Source organism: Chrysochloris asiatica, unplaced genomic scaffold, assembly GCF_000296735.1.
Source record: "Chrysochloris asiatica unplaced genomic scaffold, ChrAsi1.0 scaffold00018, whole genome shotgun sequence".
Lineage (NCBI taxonomy): Eukaryota > Metazoa > Chordata > Mammalia > Afrosoricida > Chrysochloridae > Chrysochloris > Chrysochloris asiatica.
The window spans coordinates 109,315-125,422 of record NW_006408536.1 but is presented as its reverse complement, the minus strand read 5'-3'; the positions used below and the strand labels follow the sequence as shown (position 1 = coordinate 125,422).

The 16,108-nt window shown below is 37.8% G+C and overlaps 1 protein-coding gene across 3 annotated transcripts in view; it reads left to right on the top strand.

Moving 5' to 3' along the window:
- LOC102839780 (glycerol kinase-like) overlaps positions 1 to 16,108 on the top strand; it is a 101,130-nt gene that overhangs the window by 46,398 nt on the left and 38,624 nt on the right. For 2 of the 3 annotated variants that reach the window (XM_006835557.1, XM_006835558.1), the window contains exons 6-10: positions 2,231 to 2,368; positions 5,371 to 5,480; positions 5,908 to 5,974; positions 8,820 to 8,855; positions 9,339 to 9,406. In XM_006835557.1, the coding sequence (XP_006835620.1) occupies positions 2,231 to 2,368; positions 5,371 to 5,480; positions 5,908 to 5,974; positions 8,820 to 8,855; positions 9,339 to 9,406 (419 nt within the window). Of the gene's footprint in view, positions 1 to 2,230; positions 2,369 to 5,370; positions 5,481 to 5,907; positions 5,975 to 6,997; positions 7,016 to 8,819; positions 8,856 to 9,338; positions 9,407 to 16,108 lie in introns of all 3 variants that reach the window. The other variant, XM_006835556.1, reaches the window with a different exon arrangement.

The following is a 16,108-nucleotide window of genomic DNA, read 5'->3' as shown; positions in this document are numbered from 1 at the left end:
TAATTATTAAGTGCTGTGGAGTCAGTTCTGACCCATTGAGACGTCGTATAGGGTTTCTAAGGAGTGGCTGGTGAGCTTAAACCTCCAGCCTTGCAGTTTGAATGAACATTGCAGTCCAGCACATTAACCCACAGTGCCACACCAGGACTCATCTATATATCTATAGATATATATATGTATAGCACAGTGCCGCACCGGGACTGCAAGGTCGGTTTGACTCACAAGGTCAGCGATTCTTCTATGATCTTCCTTTTTTTTTTGTCCAACTTTCATATGCATATGAAGCGATTGAAAATATCATGCTTTGGGTCAGGCACACCTTAGTCCTTAAACTGACATCTTTGCTCTTCAGCACTTTAAATAGGTCTTATGCAGCAGATTTGCCTAATGCAATACGTCATTTGATTTCTTGACTTAGTAGTCATAGTGTTGATGATTGATCCGAGCAAAATTAAGTCTTTGACAACTTCAACTTTGTCCATTTATATTTATGCTATTTATTGGCCCAGTGGTGAGGGTTTTTGTCTTCTTTATATTGAGGTACAACTGATCTTTGTTCTTCACCAGTAAGTAATTAAGTCCTCTTCACATTAGCTAGCTAGCAAGATTGTGTCATCTGTATATCGCAGGATATTAATAATTCTTTAATAAATCTTGATGCCAAGTTCTTTTTCACATAATCCAGCTTCTCAGATTATGTGTTCATCATACAGATAGAATAAATATAGTGAAAAGAATACAATCCTGGCACATACCTTTCCTAATTTTTTTAACTATTCAGTGTTCCCTTGTTCTGTTTCCAAACCTGCTTCTTGGTTCCTCATGAGCACAATTAATTGTGAAGGGGAATACACGGTCTCCATAATGTTGTCCAGAGCTTGTCATCTGAAAACTTTTGCATTATCAGTAAAGCACAGGTAAACATCTTCCTGGTAATTTTGGTTTTCAGCTAAGATCATCTGACGTCAACAATGTTATCCCATGTTCCATGTCCTCGTTTGAATCTGGCTTGCACCTCTGTCAATGTGCTGTAGCAGTTGTTTATTAATTTAGCAAAATTTTGCCTGCATGCAATATTAATGATATTGTCCGATGATTTCTGTGTACTGTTGGATCATCTCTCTTTGGAATGGGCACTAATATGGATCTCTTCCAACCAGGTGGCCAGGTAGCTTTCTTCCAAACTTCTTGGCCTAAATGAGTGAGTACCTCCAGTGCTTCATCAGTTTGTTGTAAGATTTCAACTTATATTCCATCTATTCCTGGTGCCTTGTTCTTTGTCAATGCCTCAGTATCATTGGCTGTTGATCAGATGCTACCTCTTGAATTTGTTGAGCTTCAACCATTTCTTTTTGGTACAGTGACTGTATTTTCCTTCCATCTTCTTTTGATGCTTTCTGCATCATTCAGTATTTTGCCAACAGAGGCTTGAATTGTTTCTCTTTTTGTTAGTATGTTAAATACCAAACTGATGTATAAATATTAATTAAAGGTAAGTGGTTAAGAAAATACATACATGAAAAGAATGCAACTATCTTTCCCCTCTTTTGAACCTTATTCTTCTCAGTTATCGTTTAGCTACATCTAGTAAATCGTTACGGGAGCAGAAGTCCTCATCTTTCTCCCATAGATGGTGGATTCTAACTACTAACTATTGGCAGGTCCAGCCCAACATATGACCAACTACACTATGAGAGCTCCTTATACATATATCTAAGGGAGCTTCAAAAAATTTGCTGGAAAATGGAATGCAAATATGGGAAAATTTCCACTAACTTTTTGAAGCCTCCTTGTATAGTTGTTGCTGTTAAATCTTAGATGTTTTAAAATATTAAAATTTTGGTTATTGTCACTAGTTTATAATTTAATGTACTCTGATTTTCAATAGTTTAAATATCACTTTCATGGAATATAAAACAAAAATCAGGTTTGGGCACTAGGCTGTACATGTAATACTAATTGATCACAAATGTTAGTGCTTTTAAATTTCTCTTTGCCTTGCTCTGTGGCTGATCTTTGAACTGCAAACATCACTCTGATCTTTGTTCATAAACATGCTTTTCTGTGCCATGAGATAGGAAAACGATTTTTATTCTTAATACAGTGGCATTGCTTTTGAATATTTTGTGATTTGTGGAGATATGGGTTTAGTGGTTTTATTTTGAACTGTAATAACTGACATGCTAAACACGTTAAATACACTAACTGAACAGTTTCATAATTGTTATAGTCCAAGACAGGCCTTCCACTTAGCACCTACTTCAGCGCAGTGAAACTTCGTTGGATTCTTGACAATGTAAGAAAAGTTCAAAAAGCTGTTGAAGAAGATAGAGCGCTTTTTGGGACCATTGATTCATGGCTTATTTGGGTATGTTTAAATATAATGTATGTGTGGAGAGTATTTCTAGAAAAAAAAGTGAAGACTATCTTGCCTAGTATTTGTTTTCTGCTGAAAAAGGTCAGGTTTTCTAGTTAACATTATTAAGAAAAATCATGAGAGGCATTTTTGCCTATGTCCTTTTTTTTTTTTTTTTTTTAAGTTTTGATTGTGAATTATGTGATAGTTTACATGGGAGAACATTAGCATTACATTCATCCTGTCGTATATCGATCGTTTCATTGCCATGATTACAATCTCGTCCATTCATCATCAAATAACCAAAGTATATACCCCATAAGCCTGCCCCCTCAGTCGTCACATACAGCCCCTCTCCCTCTCTGGGTCTAGAGTCCCCAGACACTCCATCTCTCCACATGATCATCTCTGCCTCCATCTCTGGTATCACTGTTTCTCTGGGTAGGGTCCTACATGCCGCTCTTTTCTCTTGATGGTCCCAGGGACTTCTGCACCTGGACTGTAACATCAACCACTCCCCTTCTTTTCTTACAAAACGTCTACCTTTACATTTCCAACCCTCACAGTCAGTCCTGATAGCAGTTATTCACTTTTGTACCACAAGAGCCCTATCCCCATCTCCTTTCATCAGCTCCACCCAGACATATTCAGGTAGCCTTTCCCACTTGCCATCTAACATGATAAGATACCTAGGCTGATGTTACCATTCACTTTCCACATTACACAGCCATCTCTCTTATGTGTCATAATATGAGCCAAAATCATAATCGATATTTTTGTTATTATTTGTGCCTAAGTTAAACATGAATGAATAGAATTTAATACTTCAGATATTTCAAAGCACATGCTCTGTAGTCATTTCTCTCTTTGACTTTTTTATTATATTATAGACATTTTCAAATATATGTCAAAGTTGAAGGAATGGCGTAATAAACCCCTCTATGAGGGAGCCAATGAGAGCAATGAGTAACATATGACTAAGCTCATACTTTTCCTCCCCACAGATAAATTTAAAGCAAATCTCAAACATGTTACTGCATTTGTTAAATTTCAATTGTAAACTCAAAGTATTTGATTATCTTTTTTCAACATACAATGTTGCTCCAAAGGAATGAAAGTATTATCCCTCTGCTAAAGGTTGTATCCACAGAGCAGGTCATGTAGAGCCACTCTTTGGAAGAGGCACCTTCTCCACCCCTCCACGGGCTTGGCCCAAGCAGATTATGTTTGTGCTCATGGCCAGCAGAATTCACATGTGTCAGATACGGTTGTGTGAGTAGCTCCGACAGCTGTCACTAATAAGCAGCATTAGGTGGAGTGTGGGAACCATAAGCCCCAGGAGACTTGAGGGAGCACATTTTGGCTGTCCGCCATGTGGTGCTATGTGGCCACTGTTGTTAACTCTTATGGCTTCCACATAAAGGAAAGTTCTTCTAGTTCAGCTACAAGAGGGTTAACGTTGGAGAGTTTAAAACTCTTTTAAGATAGATGGGTGAGTTGGTGTAGTCAGAAACCAATAAGAATTTTTATTCAAAAAGCTAGTAAACAAAAACAAAACAACAAAACTAAACCAACCAAAAAAAAAAAACAGGTTCTTGTCAAACAAAACTGATTATTTTTGTTTAACCATTGTCTTAATTTTCTAGTGCTGCTATAACAGAAATACCACAAATAGATGGTTTTAACAAGTAGACATTTCTTCTCTCAGTTGTTGATGTTGTTGTTATGTGCCGTGGAGTCAGTTCCAACTCATAGTGACCCTCTATAGGGTTTCCGAGGCTGTAAATCTTTACAGGAGCAGAAAGCCTCATCTTTCTCCCACAGAACAGCTGGTAGTTTCGAACTGCTGACCGTGAGGTTAGCAGCCCGAATCGTAACTACTACGCTACCAGAGCTCCCCACTAAGCTCTCTCACAGTTAGCAGGCTAGAAATCTGAATTTAGAGCACTGGGTCTGGAGAAAGGTCCCTGTCTCCTTTCAGCAGTAGGAGAGCAGTCGAAGTAAGCCCAACATTCCTTCGTGATCTCCGTGTGTCTTGGCATCAATCTGCCTCTGGATATAGGAGCTTCACAGTGCACGAATTCCAGATCCAAAGGATGCATGCTACTCCTGGTTTTTTTTATCTTGCTTGTAGTAGGTCTCTTCCTTTCTTCTCACTTGTCTCTCCTTTTATATCTCAAAAGAATAAGGCTCAAGTTACAACCTAATCCTGTAGATTGCATTAACAGCTTAGATTAGACGGGAGGATTTACAACACTTTGGGTAATTAGATCAGGTCTGATCACATCAGCTCATATCTATCATAGGGTGATTATGTTTCATCCTGAAGCTGGTAACTATATTTTAACAGCTAAGCCCCACTAAGAATCCTGGCCCAGCTAAGTCGACACCAAACCTTAACTATCCCAACCATCAGTCAACTAAAATCATTCTGTCTAACACAGTCACCACTAGCCCATAGATATCTTTTTTCAGCATGAGAAATGTGGCTAGCCTGAGTTGAGATGTACTATAAATATAAAATACTAGATTATAAATATATATATATATATATATATAAATAAAATTAAGACAAAGTGTTTCCATTTTTCAGATTGATTACATATTGAAATGATGATTTTTTTAAATTTTGGTTTAAATCAAATTTATAATATTATTAAAATTACTTTCACCTGTTTCTTTAAACCATTTTTAAGTTAGGGCACTGTTGTTATTGTTGTCAAGTGCCATCGAGTCAGTTCCGACTCATAGTGCCCCTGAATAGGGTTTTTGAGGAGTGGCTGGTGAATTGGAACAGCCAACCTTGAGGTTCAAAATGACCTTTTGGTCTAGTACATTATCCCACAGCGTCACACAGGGACGATATTAGATATAGTTCAGCTGGACCCTGCTTAAAATTAGAAATGAAATTGTTGAAATGTTTCCGTGTCCTGCTTTATGTGCATTGTTGCTCATTATGGCCCTTAGCAAAATGTTGGTGGACAAAGTGGACTTGTCATTTCAATTTTGTCTAGAGTTTGACAGGAGGAGCCAAAGGAGGTGTCCATTGTACAGATGTCACAAATGCAAGTCGGACGATGCTTTTTAATATTCATTCTTTGGAATGGGATAAAGAGCTGTGTGAGTAAGTTACGTTTTGCTAAATGTATTTTTTCCAAATACATTGCCTATTTATCCCCTAAATCTTACTATTTTTAAATGTTCTTGGAATATTAAAATTTAACTGTTTGTATTTTAACTACAATATACTAGTCTGTATTGTGTGTCTTTGTAAGATAAATCAGTTAATTGTCTTGATTATTCTTCAAAAAGATTAGATTCCTTTAAAAAAATTTGATTTTCATATACTTCTTAATTTGTGTTTTCTTTGTATATAGTTAGAAGCATACAAATAAATCTGTTGAATTATTAATCTATAGCTATTTAACTCTGTATTCAAATACATCCATTTTCTAATGTTATTCATGGCTTCGACTTTAAAATATATAAAGGTTTCCAAATGTTCATGTAAAGCAGTGTTATGTATACAATGATATCTTATTGTTTTTCAGTTTTTTTGAAATTCCAATGGCAATTCTTCCAAATGTCCGGAGTTCTTCTGAAATCTATGGCCTCATGGTAAAAGAAAAACATTTATCTTTTATTTCATTTTAAAAAAAACTTTTCTATTCAGAATTCCAAAGTCAAATGTGTTATATTTTGATAGTTTCAGAGATGTGTGACTTTTCTGTGAATATTGGCAGAAGGAAAAATAGAATTTCATTTCATTTCATTAGTCCTGGTGTGGTGCTGTAGGGTAAGCTCTGGAATGCTAACCACATGATTGGGGGTTCAAACCCACCAGTCGCTCCTCAGAAACCCTTTATTGGGTTGTTATAAGTCAGAACTAACTCAATGGTACCTCACAACAACAGTTTTATAACCTAGACAAATCTCTTAGAACCCATTTTATTAATTGCAGAGGTTGACCTAGTTTATTCTTACAATCCAAATAACTTTAGTAATTGTGACGTCTGCTTTTAATTTATTAAGTAGGATTTCTCACATTTTATTAGTAGTCTTTTGCCTGTTAAGTAAGTCTCTTTTAATGGCCAAACCAAGTTATATTGTATTAGATTCTTTGATAACCTGAGCAAAATTTTAGCAAACACTGAAAACAATCTGGTTTTGATTTGTGATTGCTAATTAAATTAGTTTCCATAATGGACATTTGTCAAACACCTGACATTCATGATAAAACTTAGAAATAAATAAAAGATAAATTATTTAAAATATATATTTTTAAATTTTGTATTTCATGAAAAAAAAAATGTTAGAAACTCTACTTACAGTGCGATTAGAGTTGAACAGTAGGTGCTCTGTATAAAGCTTGAGCAAGAGGTTTTAATTAGTTCATGTATAATAAAGCTTTGGAAGGTAGCATGGTATTTTTTAAGGGAAGCCATAGTCATTGTTTATCTAGAATAAAAGTGCTTTTATAATTTAATAGCTGCCAACCAACTGGCTTGGGTCCGACCAAAAGAGTATTCTTGAGAAATAGTTCCAGAAGATGGTTGAGAAAATACTTTAACTGGACTGCTTTTCTCTTGCATTTAAAATATTATGCTTCTGTCCCCCTTTTCCCCCCCTTGCTGACTATAGAAAATCTCTCATAGCCTGGTGAGTAGGTTGCCCACCAATTATGCTACCCATTCATTTGGAAAAGATACAGTGCATTTCCGTTTACATTTAGACAAGCAGAAGGTCCATTTGTTCAACAGATGTCAGATGTATGTAGAATTTTTGTGAGCTTTCGATTTGTGTTAAGTTCGAGTCAGGATTTAGTGTGTGTGTTTGTTTTTTAAACTTGTGTTTATTTTTAAGTTTTTTATAAGACTGAAAGCATGTTTCTAAATGAAAAACCATGTCAGTGCCTGGAATCACAAATTCTTATATTCTCCATTACAAAGTATAGTTGTGCTATGCTTTACGCCTTATTGTAGTAAGGAAATAAGGTATAGTGTTCATATGTCATAAATGGCAGCGTGACCAGCCTTGTAGACCAGTTAGTTGGAAATGCACTGTCACTTTTTCTGCATGCTTCACCAGAGGACGCTCCCAGGAATCCTCCAGAGGCCCCTCCCCATGAGGAAACAAAGTCTAAGCAAAGACTTTCTCTTGTAGTATTTAAATATACTAAGAAACATACTCTTTCAGTTTCCTATTAACCCACCTTAAGAGCTTTTCATTTACCCTTTATTTATTATCCAGGTTCAGATATTCAATGAAATATATAAATATATACAGTAAATAAAAGTGGTCAGTCTTGAATTAACCAGAAAGCATGAACGAAATAAAATAACACCAGAGATCTAGAAAGATGGTATCTGTTTTTGTAAAAGTTTTCCCCACATGTTGTCTTATTTCCTTCTCCTTTTAACCATGTGAGGAGGATTTTATTCTTACCCTCTTTGTAAAACACAGGAAGCCTGAAACTCCCAGAATTTGGGACACTTGCTCACTAACTAATGCCAGACAGGAGTTCAGTTCAAAGTTTTAGTTTGTTGCTCTTTTCTACTTCAAGAATCACGTTCCTTCCCCCTAACTCCTGAATATGAAAAACATTGCTTTGTGTTAGTATATGTTTGTTTGTTTGTTGTTGTTTTTTTAAATTAAGTTTGGTAAATCAGTCTTCCTAGAATTCTGGCCATATTTAAACTAAACAAAAACCACTCTTCGTAACATAAAGTAACTCTTGCTTATAAGTTGAAGAGGACTTCTGGTGTGGTGCTGTAGGATCAGCACTAGACTGTGAGCCATAAGGTCAGCAGTTCAAATCCACTGACTGGTCGTGAGGGTCACTATGAATTGGAACAGACTCGACAGCATTTAACATTAAACAATATCAAGTGAAGAATCATGCTTGCTATGACCAAATATTATCCAGTGCCTGAAAATTTTTGTGTTTCTGACTTGCTTATCTTAAGAGCAGTTTGAGTAGAAAGCAGTAGTGCAGTAGTGCTGAAATACAGCCTTCCAAAGTAAGTTTCTCATATGCTAGTTTGACAGACGTGTTCATCATTTCTTAATGACAGTAGGAACAAAGCAATATTGGACTTCAACAATCAAGAAGCTCAGTTCCCATTTTGTAGATCAATATACTGATGCATAGAGAGGTTTTCGCAGCCTACTCAGTGGCTTACCACGAAATTAATAACTGAACCAGGAGTAAAGCTGAGGTCTCCCAATGCCCCATTCCTTTACTCATGTTCTTTCTGTAGTGCCATGTCTCTTCTCTTCTTGTTATTCTAGATATTCTTCTAGCATCTATGTCTGTAGCATTCATGTAGCTTAGAACACTTGCTTTGTCTTGTCTGCCCACATGCCAGAGCATGTTGCTCTTTGTGTTGATTCATGTTGCAGTTATGTTAATAAAGCCATGAATTTCTGATTATTCATAATGCTTTTTTAAAAATTTCATTAGAAAGCTGGGGCCTTGGAAGGTGTGCCTATATCTGGGGTAAGTTTCATCACCAAACAGTTCTCTACCAGTCCCTACCCACCCCCTTTCCTCCTACATCATAGATGATTGACCCCTTCCTAAACTATAGAAAACAGGTAACAGCAACAAAATTGGCTAGTCCTTGTTCTTATTTGACACAGTGTGGGTCATTAAGAATCTTTTGAATAGATTAATGAGTTGCTACTCTAAGTCTCCCATCCCATACCTAATATCTGATAGCAGTAAAAACAAATGGAAAAATGGCCAAGTGGAAGAAATATAAGAAACATAGTTCATCCCTTGCTAAATAAGAAATCTTGTTGCTAATAAGACTCCTGGTGTGGTGCTGTAGGATCAGCAGTGGACTGCGAACCGCAAGGTCGACTGTTCAAACCCACCAACTTCTCGGAAACCCTATACAGGGTTGCTATGAGTTAGAATTGCTAAATCAGGAAGTTATCTTTTACCCAGTATTTTCTTTATTGTCATTTCTACTTTCAGTGCTTGGGAGACCAATCTGCTGCATTAGTGGGACAAATGTGCTTTCAGGATGGACAAGCCAAAAACACGTGAGTTTAAGAAACAGAAAAACAATCAATAACCGAATAGAATGGTGTTTTGTTTTGTTTTGCCTTTGATGATTTTAATAAAGAATAGCTTTTGAAGTTCTTCCAGGTGAAAACTTTATAGCTTAGTAGAGCCAATATGAATATATACATTTGTTACAATTTGTTTTACTCAAAGAATACCATTGTGCTCTACGTAACGATACTGCAGATTCTTGTTTTAGTCTGTCTTCGTTTCTTAGTTTGTAACACATACCACAAGTAGGTAGGTAGCTTTAAAGAAGAGAAATTCATTTTCTCACAGTTCAGGAGGCTTGCCCATTGGTGTTGCGTCAATTCTCACGTAGTCAACGTCATAGAACAAGATACAACTGCTCTGTAGTTTTTCTAAGGTTGTAAGCTCCTTGGAGGAGTCCTGGGTATGGCTCTACAGGATAAGCACTGGCCTGCTAACCACAACGTTGGCAGTTCAAACCCACCAGACATTCCTTGCATACCCTATACCAGGCTTTCTCTCAGTTCCAATAACAACAATCTTTATTGAAGCTGACACTGGCGTGTCTTTTGCTGGTGGGTTTCAACCACTGATCTTCCCATTAGCATCTAGGAGCTTAACCACTATGCCAGCAAGGCTCCTTCAGGAGACTAGAAATCCAAATTTGGAGCTTCAGTTCAGGTGAAGGCTCACTCTCGGTGGGCTCTGTTGTTAACTGTAGTCAAGTCAGTTCCAACTCATAGTGACTCTCTATAGGGTACCTGAGAGTGGCTGGTGAGTTTGAACCTCCGACCATTAGGTTCAAACTGATCTTGCGATCCACTGTTTATCCTACATTGCTGTCAGTCGGTTCCAATTCATAGCAACCCTGTATAGGGTTTCCAAGGAGCCGCTGGTGAGCTTGAACCACCAACCTCACAGTTCAAACAGCTTTGCAGTCTGGCGCATTAACACACAGTGCCACACCAGGAGTTGGTTCCAGAAGATACTTGTTTCTTTCAGCTTCTATAGCCCTTATTGATCCTTCTTGTTGTTGTTAAGTACCGTGGAGTCAGTTCCGACTCATAGTGACCCTGTACAGGGTTTCCGAGGCTGTAAATCTTTATGGCAGCAGAAAGCCTCATCTTTCTCCTGCGGAACAGCTGGTAGTTTCGAACTGCTGACCTTGAGGTTAGCAGCCCGATTCATAACCACTACTCTACCAAAGAGTTTGTCTTCCCTTCAGTGTATTTTTGTCTCTGTGTCTAATCTGCTCTTTTGATAACACAGATGAGATTAGGTTTAGGACACACCCTTTACTGATATAGCTTCATTAACATAATAAACAAGTTCCCAAACAAGATCACATCCAGGTTGATGAGGCTTTAAAATGTCCCTGGAAAAATTCCATTTTCTTTTAATTCAAGTTTTCCAAGACATTTTAAAGCTCCTTTGTGTAGGGGTTAGGTCCCAACACATATGTTGGCAGAATGTAATTCAATCCATAATCCATAACAAAGACCTTAATTTGTAAAATCCAATAACTTTTTTTCTCCCAGAATCTAAATTTTGGTTTTAAAGTATCAATGAACCAAACTTACTCCCATTGAGTCAATTCCAAATCATAGTGATCCTACAGGACAGAAAAGTTAGACTTGCTCCTCCTTAGCGTTGCTCAGACTGGGACTTTGTGAGCAGACAGCATCAGTTCTCCCAAGGAATGGCTGGTGGGTTTGAACTGCCAGCTTTGGGGTTAGCAGCCCAAATACTTAATCCACTGTGCCACCTGGGGTCTCTATTGATGAGCAGTTAGGCCTTTTTTAGGGTGATTGCTTCTTCATTTTAAAGTAAGACTGAGTTCTATTCCATTTTTTTTCTATCCTGTCCTAATCAGAAGGGTTAGATGAGATTGTATAGACTTGCTTCGTATCTGAGGTTTTGCTTGCTTTCTTAACTATTTTACTCCTGCTGAGTTGCTGTTGTTAAGTGCTGTCAAGTCGGTTCAGACTCATAGCTACTCTGTATAGGGTTTCCAAGGAGCAGCTGGTGAGCTTGAACCGGCAACCTTCCGGTGCAAAATGACTTTACAGTGCAGCGCATTAGCCCACAGCACCACACCAGGATTCCTGGTGAGTAGAGACCTGTAATTGTGTCTTAGATGGCTGTTCAGAGCTTGAAAAATCCCAGACACTACTCAATTAATTCGGTGGCACTTAACAATCACACTCACTATACTGGGTCACAGCTCATGATTTTGTGATCTCTGCTATGCCACTTGACTGATTTGTACCTGGAGACTATGGTCCTAAGTCTTCAAACCCAGAAAACTAATTTTGGAATGTGTTTGGTGATGTTTGAGGAATATCCACATTCATGTCAGCAATGGATATATGAGCCTGCACCCCCATTTTTGTATTCACACCCAACTAAGGAGTGTAGTGGCACTATATGATAAGCATTCTCCTCAGGAGACTGATGAGGCTTTCTGCTCCCACAAAGATTTCCAGCCTCAGAAACCCTATGCAGAACTGCTCTGAGTCAGAACCAATTCAATGGCACCTACAACAAGCTATGGTGCAGCTATGGGCTAAATATTGGGCTGCTAACCACAAGGATGGCAGTTCAATCCCATCAGCCATTACACAGGAGCAAGATGAGGCTGTCTGCTACCGTAAAGATTTACAGCCTTGGAACCCTAAGGAGCAGTCCTGGTCTGTCTTCTGTAGAGTTGCGGTGAGTCAGAATTGACTTAATGGCAGTGGATTTGTGTTTTGTTTTTTATGGATACATCTACTTCTTCTCACCTGTACCTATCTGTATGCCAGTTTGCCTCTGTTCATCCATATGTGCTCAACTCAGTTTTACTTTGATTGTGCTGTGCACATTCATTGCCACTTTTCCCATGACCAAAAATAACATGCCTTTTTGGTCTAAAGTGAGCCCTGGTATGGCTCTGTAGGATAAGGTCGTTTGAAGTTGTTTGAACCACTGGTTGGTGGTTCAAACTCACCAACTGCTATTCGGAAACCCTATACAAGGTTCTATGATTTGGAACCGACTTGACAGCACTTAATAACAACAACATGGTCTAAAGTGGTAGCGTGGTGGCTCTGTAGGATAAGCACTGGACTGTTAACTACAAAGTCTGTAGTTTGAGCCTACCTAACAACAACAAACAGTGGAGAGGTAGGAAGGAGCCATAATGTAAACTATACTTTTCAGTATATTATTCCTTTCATAATATAATTATAAACTCAAATAATTTTATGGGGGTTTCAATATTACTTTCCTGTCACTGCTTTCTCCCTACTTTCTGAATTTTCTCCAGTGACAAGAAATGAATGATAGAAATGCAGATTTGGTGCCTATTTCTCCTAATTGCATCTCCTTATGGCAGTGTAGAACTTGTGACAAGCCTCATATCTGACAGAAATAATCACTTTACAATGAGAAGATTCACAGAAAGGTTTAATGGGTTTCCTAAAAGCGGAACATTGATGAAATCAAATCCACCCCTTCTGATTACACCTGGAGCTCTTTATTTTTATTGCATCATTAACCATACATATTAGAAGGTAGTCTTTTTTAGGCATTAAAAAAATCCCTACTAATTGGTGTGGCGCTGTGGCTTAATGCACTGGACTACAAAGTCGGTGTGAACCACAAGGTCGGTTCTTCAAGCTCACAAGCTGCTCCTCAGAAATCCTATATAGGGTCACTAGGGTTTGGAATCAACTCGATGGCAGTTAACCACAATAGCAACAATTACATGTATTGATGAACAGAAACATGTATGCTTTGCAGCATTGAAATAATAATTGTTAAGTATTACACAGACTCATCAAATGACTATTGTGTAACTGATAATGCACCATCTGGTTTAAACACATTTCATCTTTATAGCAATCCTACTAATATCCCCATGTTCTAAATGAGGAAAGTGAGAATTAGAATAATAAGTGTATGCCACATCACACCGCTAGTAAGCAGGAGAAGTGATAGTTAAACCCAGATCCATCTCATTCCTCAGCCAGATTTCTTACACTATACTTACTGCCCCTTGTGTTGGAGAGATAGCCATAGACCTGGCAGGAGACTTGTCTTCATTTAATTGTTCCTTTCTTGAGAATTTCCTAATTCTCCCACCAACTGTAACTTTGGTGGTTAAGAAGTTCTTTTTTAATAGAATATGTAGCATATTTAGATTGAATGTTCTAATATTCTAGCAGGGTCAGCAGTCATCAGATGAGAGTATGACATCATTTATGTGAGAGGATTTTTGTGACGAGGAGATAAGGAAATTCTTTGCAGGCTACCATCAAGAGAATTTTCTTCAGTTTGTGTTTGGAAACATTATTTGAATATTGTGTCCCAGACTGAAGAGTCAGGAGTCAAGAGAAGTAAGATAGAAAAGCAAATTAATTTCCCTCTCTTTGCTTCCTCTGCTAAGAAAACCAATGCTAGTAAATCAGGTGATATCTGTGTATGTCAATTGCCTGATATTCCCTATCCCTTAGAATTATCAGGCAAGTCTTTAAATGATGACTTTACATAAAAGATGGGTTTGTTGAGTATATCTGCAGCAACAGCAACTGCAGGTTAGGGAAGGGAAATAGTAAATTGTGAGATCTTTGAAGTCATATTTATCTTATTGAAGGGAAAGAACATAAATGCCCAAGTATTATCAACCAGAACGTATATGCTATAAGAAACTTAGATGTAATGCTGTTGGACTTCAAAGGGCGGGAATAAAAAGCACACAAGATGGTTAGTGAAGAGCTGTTTTAAAGAATAAGCGTTAACAGCATGTGGACAGAACACTGTGAATACATAGGTGATTAAAGACTTTGTTTAGAGAATGTAGACAAGATCAACATAGGGAAGAGGCAGAAAAGAAGGCTGCAGAGGTGGCTTGGGTTATGTTCTGAAACTCTGAATTTTAGACCTGAGGAGGTTTATCTTGATGGACCAATTGAAAACTTCTGAAGGTTCATGAGGTGATTTTCAGAAATAACTGGAGCTGCTAGTAGATAATATGGATGTCCTGTGTCAACGTGAGGAGAGACTAGAGGTAAAGAGGCTGTGGAAAAGGCCATTACAGCATCCTGGTTCCGAGGACATGCACTTAAAGAGGATGGAGACAGAGGAAGACTGAGGCTGTGGGTGGTGGATATGATGAGGTATAGTGGGGAAGGGAAAGGAAGAGGAGGAGGAGGTATTGCAATTAGGGAGCTGGGTAGGATGGTTAAGTTTAGCCAAAGTAAGAATTTCCACTGAGTAGTAGACTTTCTGTTTGGAACATGCAGGGGTTTAAAAGAGTTCGTGGGAAAAATTTCATTATCTGTTAATAAAATTTTTCCATGAACTCTTTGAGGTCCCATTGTATTTGTGGCACACATTTGGAAATGTGGAATGACTTTAGTATAAAAAAAAAGAGATTTTTGAATGTCCCCTATATAAATGTGATTTTTAAAGCAATAGCAGTAGATGAAATTGCCAAGAAAATGTATGCAAGTGGAGGACATATGAGGCAGTTTCAAAAAGTTTTTGGGAAAATGGAATTAGAAGATAATGGACAAGAGAATACAGTTATTCATTAATATGCAAATCCATGGTAAAGATATTTAAGAGGGAGGATAGAAAGCTAAATCTATGGCCAGGGGCAGATTGTGGAACACACCATCAATTGCTCATATGCAAATTCAGACTGAAGCTGAAGAAAATGAAAACAAGTCCACAAGAGCCAAAATATGACCTTGAATATTTCCCACCTGGAATTTAAAGATCATCTGAAGAACATATCTGATACATTAAACACTAAAGACCGAAGACCAGAAGAATTGTGGGATGACATAAAGAACATCATCAAGGAAGAAAGCAAAAGGTCATTAAAACAAGAAAGAAGGAAGAGATCAAAATGGATGTCAGAAGAGACATTGAAACTTGTTCTCCAGTGTGGAGATAGATGCTAAAGCAAATGGAAGCAATGAAGAGGTACAGAAGCTAAACAGAAAATTTCAAAGGTCAGTTTGAGAAGACAAAGTCAAATATTACAATGAAATGTGCAAAGATCTGGAGTCAGAACCATAAAGCAAGAATATGCTCAGCTGTTCTCAAGCTGGGGGAACTGAAGAAAAAATTGAAGCCTCGACTTTTCATTATTGAAAGATTCTCTGGGCAAATTATTGACTGATGCAGAGAGCATCAAGAGAAGATGGAAGGAATACACAGAGTCACTGTACCAAAAGGAAATGGTTGATGTTCAACTATTTCAAGAGGTAGCATATGATCAAGGACCAATGATAGTTAAGGAAGAAGTCCAAGGTGCATTGAAGGAATTGGCAAAGAACATGGCACCATGAATTGATGGAATATAAATTGAAATCTTTCAAGAAAATGAGGTGGTAGTGGAGGCACTCACTCATCTATGTCAAGAAATTCCAATAAGTTTCTGGCCAACCTATTGGAAGAGATCCATATTTGTGACCATTCCAAAGAGAAGGTGACCAAACGGAATGTAGAAATCATCAGACAATATCTTTGATATGCCATGCAAGTTAAGTTTTACTAAAGGTAATACAGAAATGGCTGCAAACATACACTGACAGAGAACTTCTAGAGCTCCAAGCCGGATTCAAAAGGGGACGTGGAACAAGGGATATCATTGTCCGATGGATCTTGGCTGAAAGCAGAGAGTATCAGAAAGATGTTTACCTGTGCTTTATTGACTA